Genomic DNA, 17,311 nt, shown 5'->3' on the forward strand with positions numbered 1-17,311 from the left:
CAATCTAACAATGAGTATAATATACTAAAGAATAAATAAATGAGAAACGATTTTCATACACTAATTCATGTTTTTAAAAGAATTTAATTTATTTAAATTACATCAAAGTTTTAACTGGAATATAACGTGTATTATATTTTAAGTCTTGTATCTTAGGTCTTATCAGTAATTATTCAATTCTCTGAGTCCATTAAATATGTATTATTTTCCAATTTTAAGTTTTAGAGTGAAAATAATCCGAAAGTCATCATTCTTAAGAGGCATTCGAAATAGCGTATCTCGGCAGAGTATTATATTCTATGATGCATAATGTATAGAATACATATATGTAAACCGCCATACATTAAGTTGCAGTAGTGTGTTGTGGCGTAGAACACATATACTTGAACTTGATATTATCAAGTTCAAGACCTCATGTTATAATTCAAAGTTGGCAATTAATTGCAATCGTAGTATCGTTATTAGAGAGCCATGTCTCAAGGTGAGAATGTGTTATCTGTTATTTAAATTTGTGGCCTATGATAAGCAGGTGGGGCTTATATTTTGACAAGTGATGTTGATAAAATATTAATAACACTAATATTTATATAATAGCCATGGATAAAGTTTAAATATTATTTATGATTTTTTTTACTTTGATATAAATTTCATAATTGCAAAATATTAGTGCAGTCTGAGGGTATATAAAAATAAGTAACAGGATTTTAGTTTTTATCAAAGTAGCGCTACATTTCTATAATTTATAACGAATTATTTATGTATACATAATAAATATATTAAACATAAATAATAATTAGTTAATTTAATATATATGATTTATGTTAATTATTATACATATACTTATTATATGTTATTAATTAAACACTAAATTTATATTATTAGGTATTGTTTATTGAAATCAGGGTTAGTATCTAATTATTTTAAAATTAAATCGAATAACCCATTAAATATTCTGACACAAAATATACGTAGCATTAATTGTAATATGCCAAATCTCTCAACCTTATTACAAAGATCAAAAATTCCGTGGGACTTTATAGTCTTAACTGAATGTTGGTTATCTCAAACGAGACCAATTCCTAACCTTGTAAACTATAACTATGTATCGACAACTGAACACAAAACGCAAAATGAGGGTATTGTCATATATTATAGCAAGCAGTTGAAAATTACGCACGAAGAACCCAAAGTTAGTGATGCAAACTGCCTCATGATTAAAATAAATAGTGATACATGTATAATTGCCATATATCGCCCGCCTAGTGTGTACAATACCGTCGACTTCATTAATTCTCTCAACCAACTTCTTACTCGGGTAAAAATTTTTAAAAACATAATCTTGTGTGGGGATATTAATATTGACATTGTTTCAAGTAGTCCCGACAAACGTTCTTATGAATATTTAAACATATTGGCGAGTCATTGCATACTTCAAGGTATTTCCGTACCCACCCACGGTAAAACTTGCCTGGACCACATGATGATAAAAACTAAATCAATAGCTAAGTGCATAATATTCGAATCATCAATTACTGATCACGAAAGTGTTGCACTCAGCATTGCTCAACGATCACCCCCTCAATTTCAAAATAAAAATTTTAAGCGCGTCGATTATGAAGGGTTAGATAAAGATATAATAAGCCTAAATTTACAAAACATATTAGAATGTAAAGATGTAAATATTGCTATTAGCCTTTTGATTAACTTTATTACCTCGGCCTTGCAAAGGAACACGAAATTAACTAAAATCCCACGTAGAAAATCTATTAGGAAACCCTGGATAACACCTCAATTATTGAGATGTATGAGAAACAGAGACAACCTCCACAAAAAACTCAAAAAAGACCCCACAAACGACATTCCCATTATATCATACAAGCGGTATAGAAATTTCTGTACGTCACTTATCAAAAAGGCTAAAAGAAATTACGAGAGACTAGAGCTTCAAGCTTCTAAGGATGATAAAAAAAAGCTATGGGAAGTAATAAAAGAAATAAGTGGTTCTAGGAAGCCTACTGATTATTCTTCATGTCTTATATCTACCATTAATCCGAATAAGTCCGTCAATGAAGTTAATAGTTTTTTCGCCAACGTAGGTAGAAACCTCGCAGAGAAAAACCCATACAATGACCCAAATTTGCCTACATTTAATTCAGAATCCTCTCTTAATTCTCCACTTAATTCATTTGCCTTGTTACCTACTAATGTATACGAAGTTGCTCAAGTTATTAGGTGCCTGCGGGATAATTGCGCAGTAGGTTTTGACCAAATTTCTGGTTCGTTCATTAAAAGATACGAGTGCCAGTTAGCACCTATCATAACTCACATATGTAACTTGGCTTTCAACACAGGAGTATTTCCGGATTCTTTTAAAACAGCTATCATCAAACCCATTTACAAAGGTGGTGAAAAAAATCGCGTTGATAACTTCAGACCTATCTCTATCCTGCCCGTAATGTCTAAAATTCTAGAACGTCTAATTAATAACAGACTGACAACGTACCTTGAAAATAATGAACTCCTCTCACGCTCCCAATTTGGTTTTCGTCGAGGAAAGTCCACAAGCAGTGCTGTACAAGACCTAGTAAACTCTGCGGTTTCTTCATTAGATGACAGAAAGAAATGTCTGGCTATTTTTATTGATATGGCCAAAGCATTTGATACTGTCTCCATCCCACATTTATTAACTAAACTAGAAATACTTGGCATTCGTAGTTTACCTTTAAAACTGCTAACAAACTATCTTAGTAATAGAAAACACAGAGTCAAGGTCGAAAACCATGTTAGTGATGAGTGTGAGGTTAAGTTTGGCGTGCCTCAAGGCAGCATCCTCGGTCCTACCCTATTTTTAATCTACATAAATGGCCTCTGCCAGCTTAACCTACAGCAGGGCAAAATCTTCACCTTTGCTGACGATACCGCGCTTTTCTTCAGTGGAGACAACTGGAATGAGGTATTTCGTCTAGCTCAGATTGGCTTTCAAACAGTATCCAAATGGCTTCATCACAATATCTTAACGCTAAATGTATCTAAATCTAAATTTATGACTTTTGCCAGGAGATCAAATCAACTTCCACCTCCTTCGCTGGCCTTATACGCTCATGTACCAAACTGTAACTGCAATATCTCCCAGATCTTTTGTCCTAATCTTCAAAGGACTGACCACTTCAAATACCTTGGTGTCGACATCGATCAACAATTAAATTTTAGCAGGCACGTCGAATCCCTGGTATTAAAATTACGGAAACTTATTTTTGTATTTAAGCTTCTCAAGCACATCGCTGATCGCAGCGTCCTTAGGATGGTATACTATGCCTTATGTCATTCTTTGGTGGTGTATTGTATACCCTCGTGGGGAGGCGCTGCCAAAACACACCTCATTGAGGTCGAGAGAGCGCATCGTGCGATCTTAAAAGTAGGTGCAGGACTCCCCTTTCGCTTTCCCACAGCTGACTTGTATAAGGATTGGGATGTATTATCCGTAAGACAAACTTTCATCCTGTACACTATTCTTACGAAGCATTCTGAGATAGAATACGATCAAAAACTAGTAGATGGAAGGCGTAGAAACTAGAAAGTATTCCGTATGCCGTCCTCAACTTTTCAAAACAGCTCTTTCCCATAGTTCGTATTGCTTTCTAGGTACCCATTTATACAATAAACTTAACAAAGACCTTCAAATTTATCATCTCTCAAAATACAATTGTAAAAAAGTAGTAACTAAATATCTCAAATCGCTTGATTACCAAAACACAGAAAATCTATTACGACCTCTAATTTAAATTAATAAATGGAACGTTTTTCTCGCGCACTCTAGTCTCAATTTAGTACACTCACACACGCACACGCACTCACACTGACCCGTACACTCACACACACCCACTCACAAACGCTTTTACTTTTTACTATTTTTTATTTTTTTATTTTTAATTATTTTTATTTTCTTATATATATTTTTATAAATTATTTATTTTCGTTCGTTTTTAAAGACTTGTTAGCAATTAGCAATACTTTTTGAAACACTATGTTCAATAGGGACTGGTGACTTGTAATAACAGGTTTTCCCAACCTCTTTCAAGCACCAGTCTCTCAGTATAATACATAGCTTTAAGCTTATTGTCAAGTTTATTATTATTAATTTAATTAAATTAAGTTAAAGTTAATTAAAGTAAGTTTAAGTTAAAGTAAGTTTATCATAAGGCAATGTATATATAAGATAAAAATAATAAAAAAAAAAAAAAAATTCACACTTAAGTGAACATAATATAGCTTAGAATGACTAAAAATTTCCTAAGACCATGTATGCCTACTAATGGATTTTTTTAATATCAAACTATCAAAAACAATAGGAAACCCTTGGATAGATGGAAGCTGAGCATACGTTTGTGTACTACCACTCTCTCGATACTATATTTATATCTCTTTGGTATGCACAATTTTTATATGTGCCAAATTAACATATATTATCGTATTTATATTTGTAACAATAACTATGGTACAAGACGATGGGCAAGGTCAAGCTAAGAAGTTATGATAAATAACATTATCTGAACAATTTTAGCAATTTACGTAAGTACTGCGGTTGGGGTTGGAGTTGTTGGCGGATTATTTCTATCATATCATATATTGTAATACTTAGCTTAGCTATACGTGTTAAATTAAATTATAATTAGTTAGTACACCTATGTAATGGAAGAGCGGGTTCTCCTAACACAAGTGCTTATGCGCTTAAAAGGAGGTCCCAATCACTTATCAGCTATTGTAAAATCTTTGAGATAACGAATAAAGATTTATTTATTATTTATTTATTTATTATTTAAAAAGGGACAAAATAAAACTAAAATTCCCGAGCAATGGATCCCAGTGGGAACATTAAAAAACTTATTGGTGTACCCTATAAAGTCTTGCGCGCCGATCGTACTGAACACAGCAGAATGCTCTTCATTGGGTTTGAAGGATAATTGGCTGAGGGACAGGTATTTATGTTTAGTAATATTTTTTTATAACGAAACTTTACTGCGGTACTTATTGGAATCATACAGAAATCAGTAGTAGTAAACTACTTGTTGATTAACAAACAAACAAAAATAATTTATTTATGTAGGTACGTCATGAACGTCAAAAAAAAAAGAAATATACATTAAATGCTTCTAATTTTACATTTACTGCCAGTTCTCAAATCAAGGGCGTAGAAAGGAAGAGAAGAACTGGCAATAAACTCTCCGCCACTCTTTTTAATCGCCAAGTTTTTTGTTTTACACAACGTTTGTAAGGAGCTGCAACCATGTTCCACGTGACATCTTAAGTAATAAATAATAATAAAATAAATTAAAAACAAAGATTTGTCCCATATCAGCAGGAGGCATGGTGAAATAGGAGCACGCACCTACATTCTCGTGGGAACCACATACACGAATTCAAGTACGACCAGTCACCACGAGTAGCACCCGTTCACGAGTATGACGCATGGCCATGATTTCTTATATTTAGCCAAAAATTAAGCATTCCAGTCGTCATGGTATCGTTAGTGTAATTAGAACATTTTTTTTTGCGTTTGCATGCATGTAAAGTTATAGGTGGAAAATTCACTACGAACTTATCGTTTTTTTAAGGTTCCTAATGGTAACTGATTCAAATTATCGTTTTCTAACGGCAAGAAAACATCCCAATCTTCTTCTTGTGCAGTCATCGTTTGAGAAATCTATTTTAACATTGAAACACAAAGATATGGAACCACTTAGAATTAATTTGGATGAGGTACGTCATAAAATTTTACCATTCATATAAGAGCTCTTTAAAGCGGTTTCATTCATTAATTACGTTAATTTGGTCGTAGAATGATACCTTCCTTGATAAAAGATTAACCACTACTAGATGGAAGGAGAGAGAGACTTCTCATATTTATAATGTTTCGAATATTTGTCAGTTTTTGCAATCTTATTTTTCATAACGCTATTTTCAGGTTATTGAATTACAAAAGCCCCAAAGTGGTGTTTGTTTGGGGTACCAAAGTTCCTATTCGTGACTGCGGTTGGGCTGCAAGCGATTGGTTTTCAAGGTAGCAATCAAGTCAAAACTGAATATTGTTATTTGGAATTTTCTGTGTTAAGGGACGATTTAATTTCAAACTAAGCGATTAAAATCTATGACTCTAGACTGAAAGAAATTTTAATTATAAATAATTTAATATAATTTTGATCTAATCTATTTTGATTTAATCATCCGCATCCACTGAAATGGGTGTCTATGCGCTGCGATGACTGCCGCTATTTTTCAATAAAACTAATCTTTTAATACAACCATTGTTAGCTTTATGCTGTTAAAGCTAGACTAAATGCTTCCAGATTACTCGGTTCCACAGAAAACCCGATGAAACTTGTTTTATACGCTTCGAAAAAAAGTCGTAAACTAGCTCAAAGTCATGTACAAAATATTTACAACTTTGGAAGTGAAGATACGGTATATATAAAATATTTTATTACTAATAAGTAATAACTTTCAATAATTATTATTGATAATGATTGATTAATGTGCAATGTCAATTTGTTCTTATAACCTTAACTTTTTTTAAGTTACTAATAAGTAGGCACGACCGGGGCAGTACCACTGTCTCTCAGAAAACCGGCGTGAAGTGATGCAATAAGTTCGCCTTATTGTACTCGCGTTACGTGCGGTGAGAGAGACTCCCGGAGCCCATTCCCCCCCCCCCCCTCTACTAGAAATATGAAGGTGCAGAATAAAAAACAGAATCTACCACACGCGCTCGCGGTGGAGAATCCCCCTCTGGGCGTCCAATACCGGGACATTATGCGCCCGGTGGTGGACGCACAGGCTGCCCTTCGTATTCTGGGGGGGGGGCAATTCTGCGCTCGGTAAAAACATCATTAATCGTTCTCGGGGCAAACGGAGCAATTCTACAAAGGCACCCCCATCCACACTCGCCGTGGACTTCACCTATGTTAGGGGGCTCAATACCAATATCAACGCAGTCCACTTAGAGACTGCGAAGCCGGCCTTGCTCTTTCTTACCGAGACTCAGATTTCCTCCCCGGCTGATACTTCCTACCTCTCCTACCCGGGGTACAAATTGGAACATTCGTTTGTGCCGCGGGCGGGAGTTTGCGTGTACGTCAGAGAGGATATCTGTTCTCGTCGCCTCGGGACGCTTGAAGGAAGGGACCTATCTAACCTCTGGCTGCGCGTAGACTGCGATGACCATCCGCGATTCTACGCATGCCTGTATAGGTCCCATAGCGGAAATACCGAAACTGACCGACTCATTGAGCACATTCAAATGGCTACAGATTCCCTGCTCGAAAGGGTTCCTACCGCTGAAATCGTGATACTTGGCGATTTTAACGCCCACCATGCCGATTGGCTCGGCTCTGAAACTACCGATCACGCGGGAAGATCCTTTCACGACTTTGCTTTAGCCTACGACCTGACACAAATGGTCCCTGCGATTACGCGAATACCAGATGTGGATGGTCATAAACCCTCTTTGTTGGACCTTCTGCTGACTTCACATCCGGAGAACTATCAAGTCTCTGTTGACCCGCCATTGGGTTCATCAGATCATTGTGTGGTCCGGAGTACCGTGCCATCTACGCGCCCTTCACGGCCCCGCTTTATGGGTTGTCGCCGTATTTGGCACTATAAGTCAGCAGATTGGGACGGGATGCGGTCTTTCTTTGCGTCCTACCCTTGGGGGACTATGTGCTTTTCGCCGGAAGCTCCAGATTCCGTCGCCGCCTCTGTCGCCGAAGTGGTTCTGCAGGGCATGGAACTCTTTATTCCATTTTCTGCGGTGCCGATCGGTGGCAAGTCTCAGCCCTGGTTTAAATGTTCTTGCAAGGTGGCCTCGCGTCGAAAGCGAGAATGCTTTAAGGCATGGGCGGAAGCGGCGAAATCTCGTGATGCCAATACCAGCGAACTTAAAACAGCATATAACTCAGCCTCCAGGTCCTTCAAACGAGAAATCACTAAGGCAAAGTCAGAGCACATTGCCAGATTTGGCGAGAGATTGGCCCAACTCCCTTCAGGGACTCGAGCCTTCTGGTCTCTCGCCAAAGCTGTCCAGGGGAATTTTTGTCAGCCCTCCATTCCGCCACTGCACAGGGAGGATGACTCTCTGGCCCACACTGCGAAGGAGAAGGCCGACCTTTTGGGCTGTCTCTTCGCGTCCAACTCGACTTTGGATGACCGAGGGAGATCACCACCGACCATTTCGCGGTGTGATTCCTCGATGCCGGAAATCACATTCCGGCAACGTGCTGTCCGCAAAGCACTATCTTCCTTGGACTTTCATAAGTCGAGCGGGCCGGATGGTATCCCCCCAATTGTGCTGCGTACTTGTGCTCCTGAGTTGGCTCCGGTCTTAACGCGCCTTTTCCGGTACCTGTACTCGCTCGGCACTGTCCCGAAGTGCTGGAAGACCGCTTCGATACATCCGATCCCAAAAAAGGCGATCGCTCTGATCCGTCCAACTATCGCCCAATAGCTATAACCTCCTTGTTCTCCAAAATAATGGAAACCATTATTAATTGCCAGCTCTTGAGTTATCTAGAAGGTCACCAGTTGATTAGCGATTCTCAGTACGGCTTTCGTCGTGGTCGCTCAGCTGGTGACCTCCTTGTATACCTTACCCATAGGTGGGCAGAAGCAATTGAGTCCAAGGGGGAGGCGCTGGCGGTAAGTTTGGACATAGCGAAAGCCTTCGATCGGGTGTGGCACAGAGCACTGCTCTCGAAGCTTCCAGCCTATGGGCTTCCCGAGAAATTATGCGATTGGATCTCCAGCTTTCTGGCCGATCGGAGCATCAAGGTCGTCATCGACGGAGCATGTTCCGACCTTAAACCCGTGAACGCTGGGGTCCCACAAGGCTGTGTTCTATCCCCGACCCTATTTCTTCTGCATATCAATGATATGTTGCAACTTAGCAACATTCACTGCTATGCGGATGACAGCACTGGGAATATCTACACTGAATTCTGAATTCTTTACACTGGCCGGGCAGGTATTGTCGCAGGCTTGCAATTGTTTCACTTTTATTCCTTTGAAGTTGCTGAACCGTACGCATAGATTCTTCAGGTACATTCTGTGTTCGGGGTGTATCAACTGGTGCAATGCAGAATGCGTCAAAGACACGATTGTTCTGCTCTAGTCGTACGTACTATTTGCTCGGAAATCGAACCCAGGCATTGACTATGTTTATAAGGAAAAGGCTTGACTTTAAGTAACTATTTCAGCTATCGCCTTCACGAAGATCCGCAAATTCGTAAATCAATTGGGACTTCACCTCGAATGGGCGTGCAAATGGCCCTTCGATCCCCGCCTGGTGGGACCGTTAATTTAAATGATACCATTTACATTGCTTAGGGGACACCTTCGGACTCAGAGTCTCTCGGAATCGCATAGAGATTGCATGAAATTGTAAACATTATTTTATGTCGAATATTTGTTTTTTTTGTTACTTTTTAGTTTATTCAATAAAATATATATGTACATGTATTAAGTCTTTATATGAATAATTAATACTGAAACGTATAACACGAAAATTTTGTACCAAAAAGTCACGCTAAGAATATTGTTAATTACTTATAATGAAATTGGTACATTATTATTACTTATTTTATGTTGTCTAGCATTGCAAGCCGACAAAGTACAAAATCAGTCTCCGATATTCTTAGATAAAATTAAAAAATATCTACAGACAAACATTCGTTATTTTATTGTTTATATAAATACAAAATCTATTGATTTGATGAAAAAAATATGTTGATTGTATAGGCACGGAGCGTGGGGCCAGTAGATATATTTCCGAACCAATACGACTTAGGGACCTTCCAAAAAAAAAAAAAGAATATCATTCCCATTCAAATCCGGCAACATACATGTGGCTTACACTTAATTAAAAGTAAACGTAACATTGATTTTTTTACATTATATCTATAATTGTATTTTACGACACTGTCTGAAAAAACAATTGTAAGAAATCGTGCTAATTAACTATAATATAACTTGTAGGGCAACGAATGTCAAATGTATAAGGACAATAAGATAATACGTTGTAAATATTTTTATCTGAAACAACATGAGAAAATACCTACTATTGACGATAAGCAGCGCACAGAGTGCAGTCGTATAGTTTTCTGTTATATTAGAATCAATATTTTAATTTATTTATATAACACCAAGGCAGAGACACGAAATAATTATTTTAAACTTGTGGTGATATTTTAAGCAACGATAAAACAATTATACAAAGCCAAATTGTTAAAAACTAATATAGCAATTGAAAATACCCAACGCGCTGCAGCGCTTTATTAATTGCGTAATAAAGTTTCGGTCACAAAATAATTCTATGTTCGTATGTTGCACGTATCTGTCAAATTTAAACGTCAATACTATACAGATTTAAGCGCTTTTCGATTCTGTCATCTGTGTTTACTATTTACTTGTGTCACACTTGATTACGTTTCCTTTAACCGTGTGTTATACATTTTAATTACTTCGTACTAAAGGCAACGATGTCAAATCAAGGTAAGCTGCAATTTCAGCATAAGACTGATTTAACAAGATTTATTTTTATTGAAACAGATTTAAAATATAGTCATCCATAGACTACGTAGGTTAAATAACTATAAAGTATAGTAATCCCTTGCCTAGTTCTTTTTATCGACATTAAAGAAATTTTAAATTAATTCTAAGATGTAAAATCAAGGTCATTTACTCGCAATATTATTGAGTAATATGTATTTTTTATTTACATTACCTAGTAAATGCTGAGCTATGCTACTTAAAATGTTCATTCAGAACATTGTAAAGATCCTAGGTTCTATTTATGAAATTCAATACATATTCAGTTTAGAGGCCTACTTACTTACAATTTTTTGTGAATACCTTAATACCAAAAAAAAAAACTTAAAAATCAAAGGAATAAATTGATGATAATTATGATGGTAATTTAATGCTGTAACTATTTATTTTATGCACTCTCCTCATTATGCAAAATTAATTGATTCTTTTCCACATACAAAATAGGAAACTCGAACTATAAACTACTTACATTAAGGATAACTTTCAATAGGTACTTACGCCAAAGCCGCAATAGCATCAGCCGGCGTTATCGGTGGCGCATACGCAGCTTATCAGCTGTATAAAGAGTTACAAAAACCAAGTTTACCCGCGGAATGGACACAAGTTGGAACCCTTAAGAACATTTATGCCTACCCAATAAAATCGTGTGGTCCAATTGTTTTAAATACTGCAGAATGTAGTCTGCTAGGTTTGAAAAATGGTTGGTTAAGAGATAGGTACGTGAACTTATTTGTTTTTCAAGTATATCCAGTAAGATAAAGGACGCGAATTTACCTGCCACCTTGCTCAGTCTGTCAACTTTCTGTTGCAATCTCTATTGCTGACAGGACTTAAAACATCGAATTTTGTAACATATGTAATAAATATGTATCCATCCATCATTAATCAAGTTTTTTAACTGAAACTGAAATCAAGTCAAGTCAAAAATCATTTATTCATATAGGTAACACAATGTACACTTATGAACGTCAAAAAAGAAATATACATAAATGCTTACATAAACGGCGTAGAACGGAAGAGAAGAACTGGAAATAAAATACGTCCCAATTGAAACTATATCTCATAAGCTTGTTGAAAAAATTATATTACATACATATTAAAAAATCATCACTTTTCGCTTTTACAGAGTGTTGATGGTCGTGGATGACAAGAACAACTTCATAACAGGAAGGGCCTATCCGGAACTTCTATTAGTTGAACCGTCGATCACGAATTCTATTCTAACTTTAAAGCATCGTGATATGGAACCGGTGTCTGTGAATTTAGCTGAGGTGATTGATTTTACTTATGTTTTTTTTATAGAACAGGGGGCAAACGGGCAGGAGACTCACCTGATGTTAAGTAATACCGTCGCCCATGGGCACCCTCAATGCCAGAGGGATCTCCATGGACTCTCCATGGTAAATGCGGTAGACGATGTAGAGTGACCCCACATCTCTACTCAACGCCAAAGGATCAAGCCGCTCGAAGAGGGATTGGTCGTCGATTGGAACCGCTTTTGGTTGAATACGGTCAAGAAGGAGCTGGTACTGGGAAGCTCCCGCCCAGAAGTGAAAACAGTACTCCATGTGGGGCCGAATATGCGCTTTATACAGTTGCAGCGGTTGCGCGGAGTGATGAGAGATGTTTTAGTAATAATAATCCTGTGGCGTCACAGTAAAACAAAATGAGTCTTCGCCTCAGACGTCTGCATCTGTATCTTAGTCTGCGTCTTTAAGTTAAGGCAAGATAGTAAGCCGACTTCTTCTAAGTGTAAGATAGTTTGTCAAAAACATGTTGAATTTGACAAATGGAAGTCATAGTATATGTAGGCTGTGAATCATACCCTAAGACCTTTTTATACAAGTTGAGTGCATAGGAAGAACAATTTATTATACAGTCGAGATTACAACGCACAATCTAAAGGTGGGAACTGACCAAAGTTACGAGGTGTAATGTAGCATTCGCATCGAGCGTGTTACGCATCGAGCATGTTACGCTGTGTTCTAAAATCAGCGTAACATGCTCGTCAAAACTCTGTGCTCCACTTTCGCCGCCAGTGTTCACAAGATGTGATAGTGATAATGTTGATATCTTTCATTCTATTTAATTATTGTTTCATCCAAATTAAGAAGAAGAAAAAATGTTACTGGACATAAAACTTATTTAAAAACACAGCCGTATGAGGTGGTTTGTTATTGATTGCAATATTAAAAACCAAATGATTACTGGACAGTATAAAAACTTTGTACGCAGGTCTCAATTTTGAAGAACTGTTGAATTTAATTGGACCAAAAGTACTTAAAAAGACACAATTTACAGAAAATCATAACCATGATGACTCGCGACGTGCGACGCGTAATTACTGAACCGCGTAACAGTCAAAGGATTCGCCAAAAAACCGACAGCCGGGTGGAGCACTCAAAGCGAGCAACGAGCGGCTCGTTGCTCGCTGGTTTCCCCGTAACACGACGTACTGACTGCACGAATGCTCGCTGTGTAACATTACATTACATGTTACATTACACCTCGTAACGTTGGTCAGTTCCCACCTTAAGAGTTCAGAATTGTGTGCCTAGACAACATTGCCTAATTATGTTATTTAGTTCACTTCGTTCAAACCTCGGGATATCAGTAACAATTTTTATTGTAAACTCATAAGATCCTCTAGTAAATATGACAGAATAACATCTTAATTTAAAGTAATATCTTACCCGTGACCCCAGAGCTGGTGCTTTCCTCGCTCAACGTATAAGTATCGTAAGGCTGTGAGGAAATGCTGCCAGCGTTAAAGGTACACTGCCACAGGGACTAAACTTTTTAAATTTGTTTCAATTTTCTTTTTATTGATTTTTAAGAAAACAGTAAATACTGTATATTGATTGTTATGTTAAGGTTTTAATAAACAATTTATCAATACATATCTTAATTAGGTGTAGAAGTTTAGATTTTTTATTAGGTGGCCATTTTTTTACATATTACCTTTTTTTTAAATAAGGTGATAGCCTTACAACCCCAGAAGACCGCTACAGTTTGGTCGGTCTCTGTGCCGGTTCATGACTGTGGCTGGGAAGCTGCCGAGTGGTTTTCAAGGTACGTTTCAGATAGTTTTCGTGTTAATCAAATTATCATAATAAGGAGGACAAAATATTTGTAAAACATTTTGGCATATGGGCTATGGTGCTCAAATCAATTATTATATTACCTAAAATGATACATTAGAGATGAGATATTTACACTGGATATTATTGCCTTTAATCAATTTGGAAATTTGAATGGAATGGAAATTTCGAAGAATGTTTAATTCGAATACGAATTTCCGCCTACCTCTTTTGTTTTAATATTTATATTAATGTTTATAATTGTTATGCATTGTTGCAAAAGTTTTTTAATATTAATACATCACACGTTAAAATTGATAAATTTTTTAAATATATTTTTGACTTATATACAGAGTGGCCAAAAAGTCGTGGATCAAACGCAAATAGGGGATAGATGAGGTCATCAGCGGCAAAAAATTGTTCTACGGGAGGTCTCTAAGGTCAACCTCTGCAGAGTTATGATTTATTTTGGTTTTTATATGAAAATTGACTTTTTTACTAATTCTTCTTAAAATTCGAAAATATCTACATCCTGTATCTTTCTCATAATATCCACTAGATTGATACTGATGAGTTCTTGCGTTAGACATACTATTTGTAGTTGTTTATTGAGTGTATTTAAGATAATATTAAGTGATACGATATAACATTTTTTCAAATCATAATTTTTTCTTTACTTTGGACCCCACTGTGAAAAAAAATTACTCCACCGAAAAGTGTCCCTGTACTACAAGTTTTGGCGCATTTAATAGGGATTCTGAAAAGGTATTACACGTGGCCATGAGTCACTCTAATATCTTTCTAGGAAGAATTACAAACAACGATTGTGAAATAATAATTGTATTAAAACAATTATTTCTCAATGGTTGTTTGTAGGAAACAAAATATTTTACAATAAAATATGCTCAAAATTCCTGACTCTGATCATAATACTTAATCTGCACCGTCTAATCAAATTCCTACGTAACCCTCCAGCCATCTGTCCAATTTTTTGAATCTAGTCCGATTCACACAGTACTGGTCACAGGTAGGTAAATAATCTATCATAAGTCCGAATCGTTGTTGTTTTTTCGTCCTAGAAAGATATTAGAGCGACTCATGGCCATGTGTAATACCTTTTCAGAATCCATATTAAATGCGCCAAAACTTGTAATACAGGGTCACTTTTCGGTAGAGTAATTTTTTTTCACAGTGGGGTCCAAAGTAAAGAAAAATTTATGATTTGAAAAAAATGTTATATCGTATCACTTAATATTATCTTGAATACACTCAATAAACAACTATAAATAATATGTCTAACGCAAGAACTTATCAGTACCAATCAAGTGGATATTATGAGAAAGATACAGGATGTAGATTTTTTCGAATTTTAATAAGAATTAGTAAAAAAAGTCAATTTTCATATAAAAACCAAAATAAATCATAACTCTACAGGGGTTGACCTTAGAGACCTCCCGTAGAACAATTTTTTGCCGCTGATGACCTCATCTATCCCCTATTTGCGTTTGATCCACGACTTTTTGGCCACCCTGTATATGAAAATAGCAAAACATGATATCTCAAAAATGGTTCACTTTTGCATAATGCATATGAGGGTAAATTATTACAAATTGTCAGCCCTACCGAATATATGCTACCTAAAGATACTTCTTATTGCAGGCTATTGGATAAATCAACTACCAACTTCAGGCTCGTATATTACGCATCTCAAAATAGCCGCAATTTAAGAAGTACTACAAATAAAATTTACAAGTTTACGAAAAACGATACGGTATGTTTATTGTTTTAAAGTACCGCAGGCCCATTATATAGAGTCCAGTGGCGTAACAATAGGGTGGCAGGGCTGGCAAAATGCCACGGGCCCCCGACCCAAGTGATATTATGTTCTATGGATGAATATGAAGTCTCCAATACGCATTGGGCTAGCGTGGGGATTACAGACCATTCCCTCTTGCCTAAGAGAGGAGGCCTATGGCCATTAGTGGGACATATACAACGTGTAATTGAGTACGCTGAAAATCTCAAAGTTTTAAAATTAATCTCAGTACAACGTGACGATTTTTACTGATAGGGCCCCATCAAAAGAATTTTCCACGGGCCCCAGATGGTAAAGTTACGCCACTGATATAGACTATAGAATATAAGGCATCCAAACTTACTCTATAACTCATATGTGACGGTACAGTAACTGCCGAAGAAATCATTGTTTCGCAGGGACGTGCACTATCGGAAATACGTATACTTTATTACACCTATTAGATTAAATAATCATTAAAACTATTTAAAGGGCGCCCTCCCAGATGAAGTTCCCTTCAATTTAATAAACGAGGCCTCTGTGGAAGAACTGAATGGAAGATTAAAGGACTGCCAAGTGACGCATCGTAATTTTAGAGCCAACTTCGTGTTAGACGGCGCTAAACCTTTCCAAGAAGATCAGTGGAAGTTCGTCAAGATAGGAGATAATATATTTGAAATCATAAAACCCTGTACGAGGTAAGTATTTTTATCTATTAAATCGTAAAATAATTATTGCAATAATTGTAGATCTCTTTGTCCGACGGGGTCAGTCTAAAGGCATTATTTTCTCGAATACACGCTGATTAATAAAGAAATACAGTAAAAATCTGTTATAACGACATCGAAGAGACTACCCAATACCCATATTTGGTCGTAAAAACCGTTAGTCGTAACAGCCGATGACGTTGTTATTAATTATCACAATATAGAATTCAGCCGGGACCTTTGATTTTGGTCAATATAACCGGTATGTTGTTCTAAACGATGTCGTCGTAAACGGTTTTGACATATGTATGTATGTAAGATCAAACTAAAAAATACTTGGGAAGCAAATAGTTAAAGCTTTGTAATCAATTTTTTATAAATGTGAAATATTTCTGCTAATTGTAATAAAATTTATGCACAGATGTGTTATGACTACTATTGACCCAGAAACTGGAGTACGCCACACAAAAGCGGAGCCATTGGAAACATTAAAAAGGTATATTTTCACATCATGATGACTTCATTAATATTCTATTCGATTTTTTTAATAGATTTTATGAATTATTTGGTGGTTAAATGTGATGTAAGAAATGCTTGATTTTTTAAAGATATCATCTATAATTCATATAAATACAATGCTATTTAGGAAAGCAGACTAATGAAATGAAATAAAATATTTTATAATAAATTTGCAGCTACCGTCAAATAGAAGATCCCGAAGTGCGCAAGACGGCCGGTAACTCACCGCGTATGGGAATACAGATGGCGCTACGCTCTGGTGGTGGCGGACTTGTGTCCCTGAACGACCCCATTTATGTAGCTTAATTTCATGTTTTATTTTATCATTTATTACAAAATTTTAGATATTTTTAGAAATTTATCATAATTATTCAACTTCGTTTGTTCAACTTAAACATTGTTAAATAATTTGTAATTCAATATATAAATTAATTAGATTTTTATTATTAAAGTTAAAAATTTATCAAACAGTTTGTCTAATTCCTTACCGATTTAAAATAAGGTTATCAGTCTGGCATAAGTGTATAATGATCTAAATATCATTAGTATTACACGTGTTTGCACACATTTTTCCCAGAAACGAAGTCATCGAGACTCTCGATTTGAGATTT

At 36.3% G+C, this 17,311-nt stretch overlaps 1 protein-coding gene and 2 long non-coding RNA genes across 3 annotated transcripts; all 3 read left to right on the top strand.

The window, feature by feature from the left end:
• Positions 1-117: 117 nt before the first annotated feature.
• LOC125053700 lies at positions 118-4,628 on the top strand. The gene is made up of 2 exons (XR_007117615.1): positions 118-481; positions 4,562-4,628. It is a non-coding gene; the product is annotated as an uncharacterized LOC125053700 (long non-coding RNA).
• A 187-nt stretch (positions 4,629-4,815) lies between these two features.
• LOC125053694 lies at positions 4,816-6,480 on the top strand. The gene is made up of 4 exons (XR_007117613.1): positions 4,816-4,976; positions 5,613-5,757; positions 5,963-6,058; positions 6,345-6,480. It is a non-coding gene; the product is annotated as an uncharacterized LOC125053694 (long non-coding RNA).
• A 3,685-nt stretch (positions 6,481-10,165) lies between these two features.
• LOC125053674 (mitochondrial amidoxime reducing component 2) lies at positions 10,166-17,168 on the top strand. Its single transcript, XM_047655173.1, has 8 exons — positions 10,166-10,542; positions 11,090-11,315; positions 11,726-11,870; positions 13,577-13,671; positions 15,339-15,450; positions 15,967-16,172; positions 16,603-16,677; positions 16,877-17,168. The coding sequence occupies exons 1-8, from the start codon at positions 10,530-10,532 to the stop codon at positions 17,004-17,006; spliced, it is 1,002 nt and encodes a 333-aa protein (XP_047511129.1). The 5' UTR covers positions 10,166-10,529; the 3' UTR covers positions 17,007-17,168.
• Positions 17,169-17,311: the final 143 nt, after the last annotated feature.

Source organism: Pieris napi, chromosome 1 (assembly GCF_905475465.1).
Source record: "Pieris napi chromosome 1, ilPieNapi1.2, whole genome shotgun sequence".
In the NCBI taxonomy this organism is placed as follows: Eukaryota; Metazoa; Arthropoda; class Insecta; order Lepidoptera; family Pieridae; genus Pieris; species Pieris napi.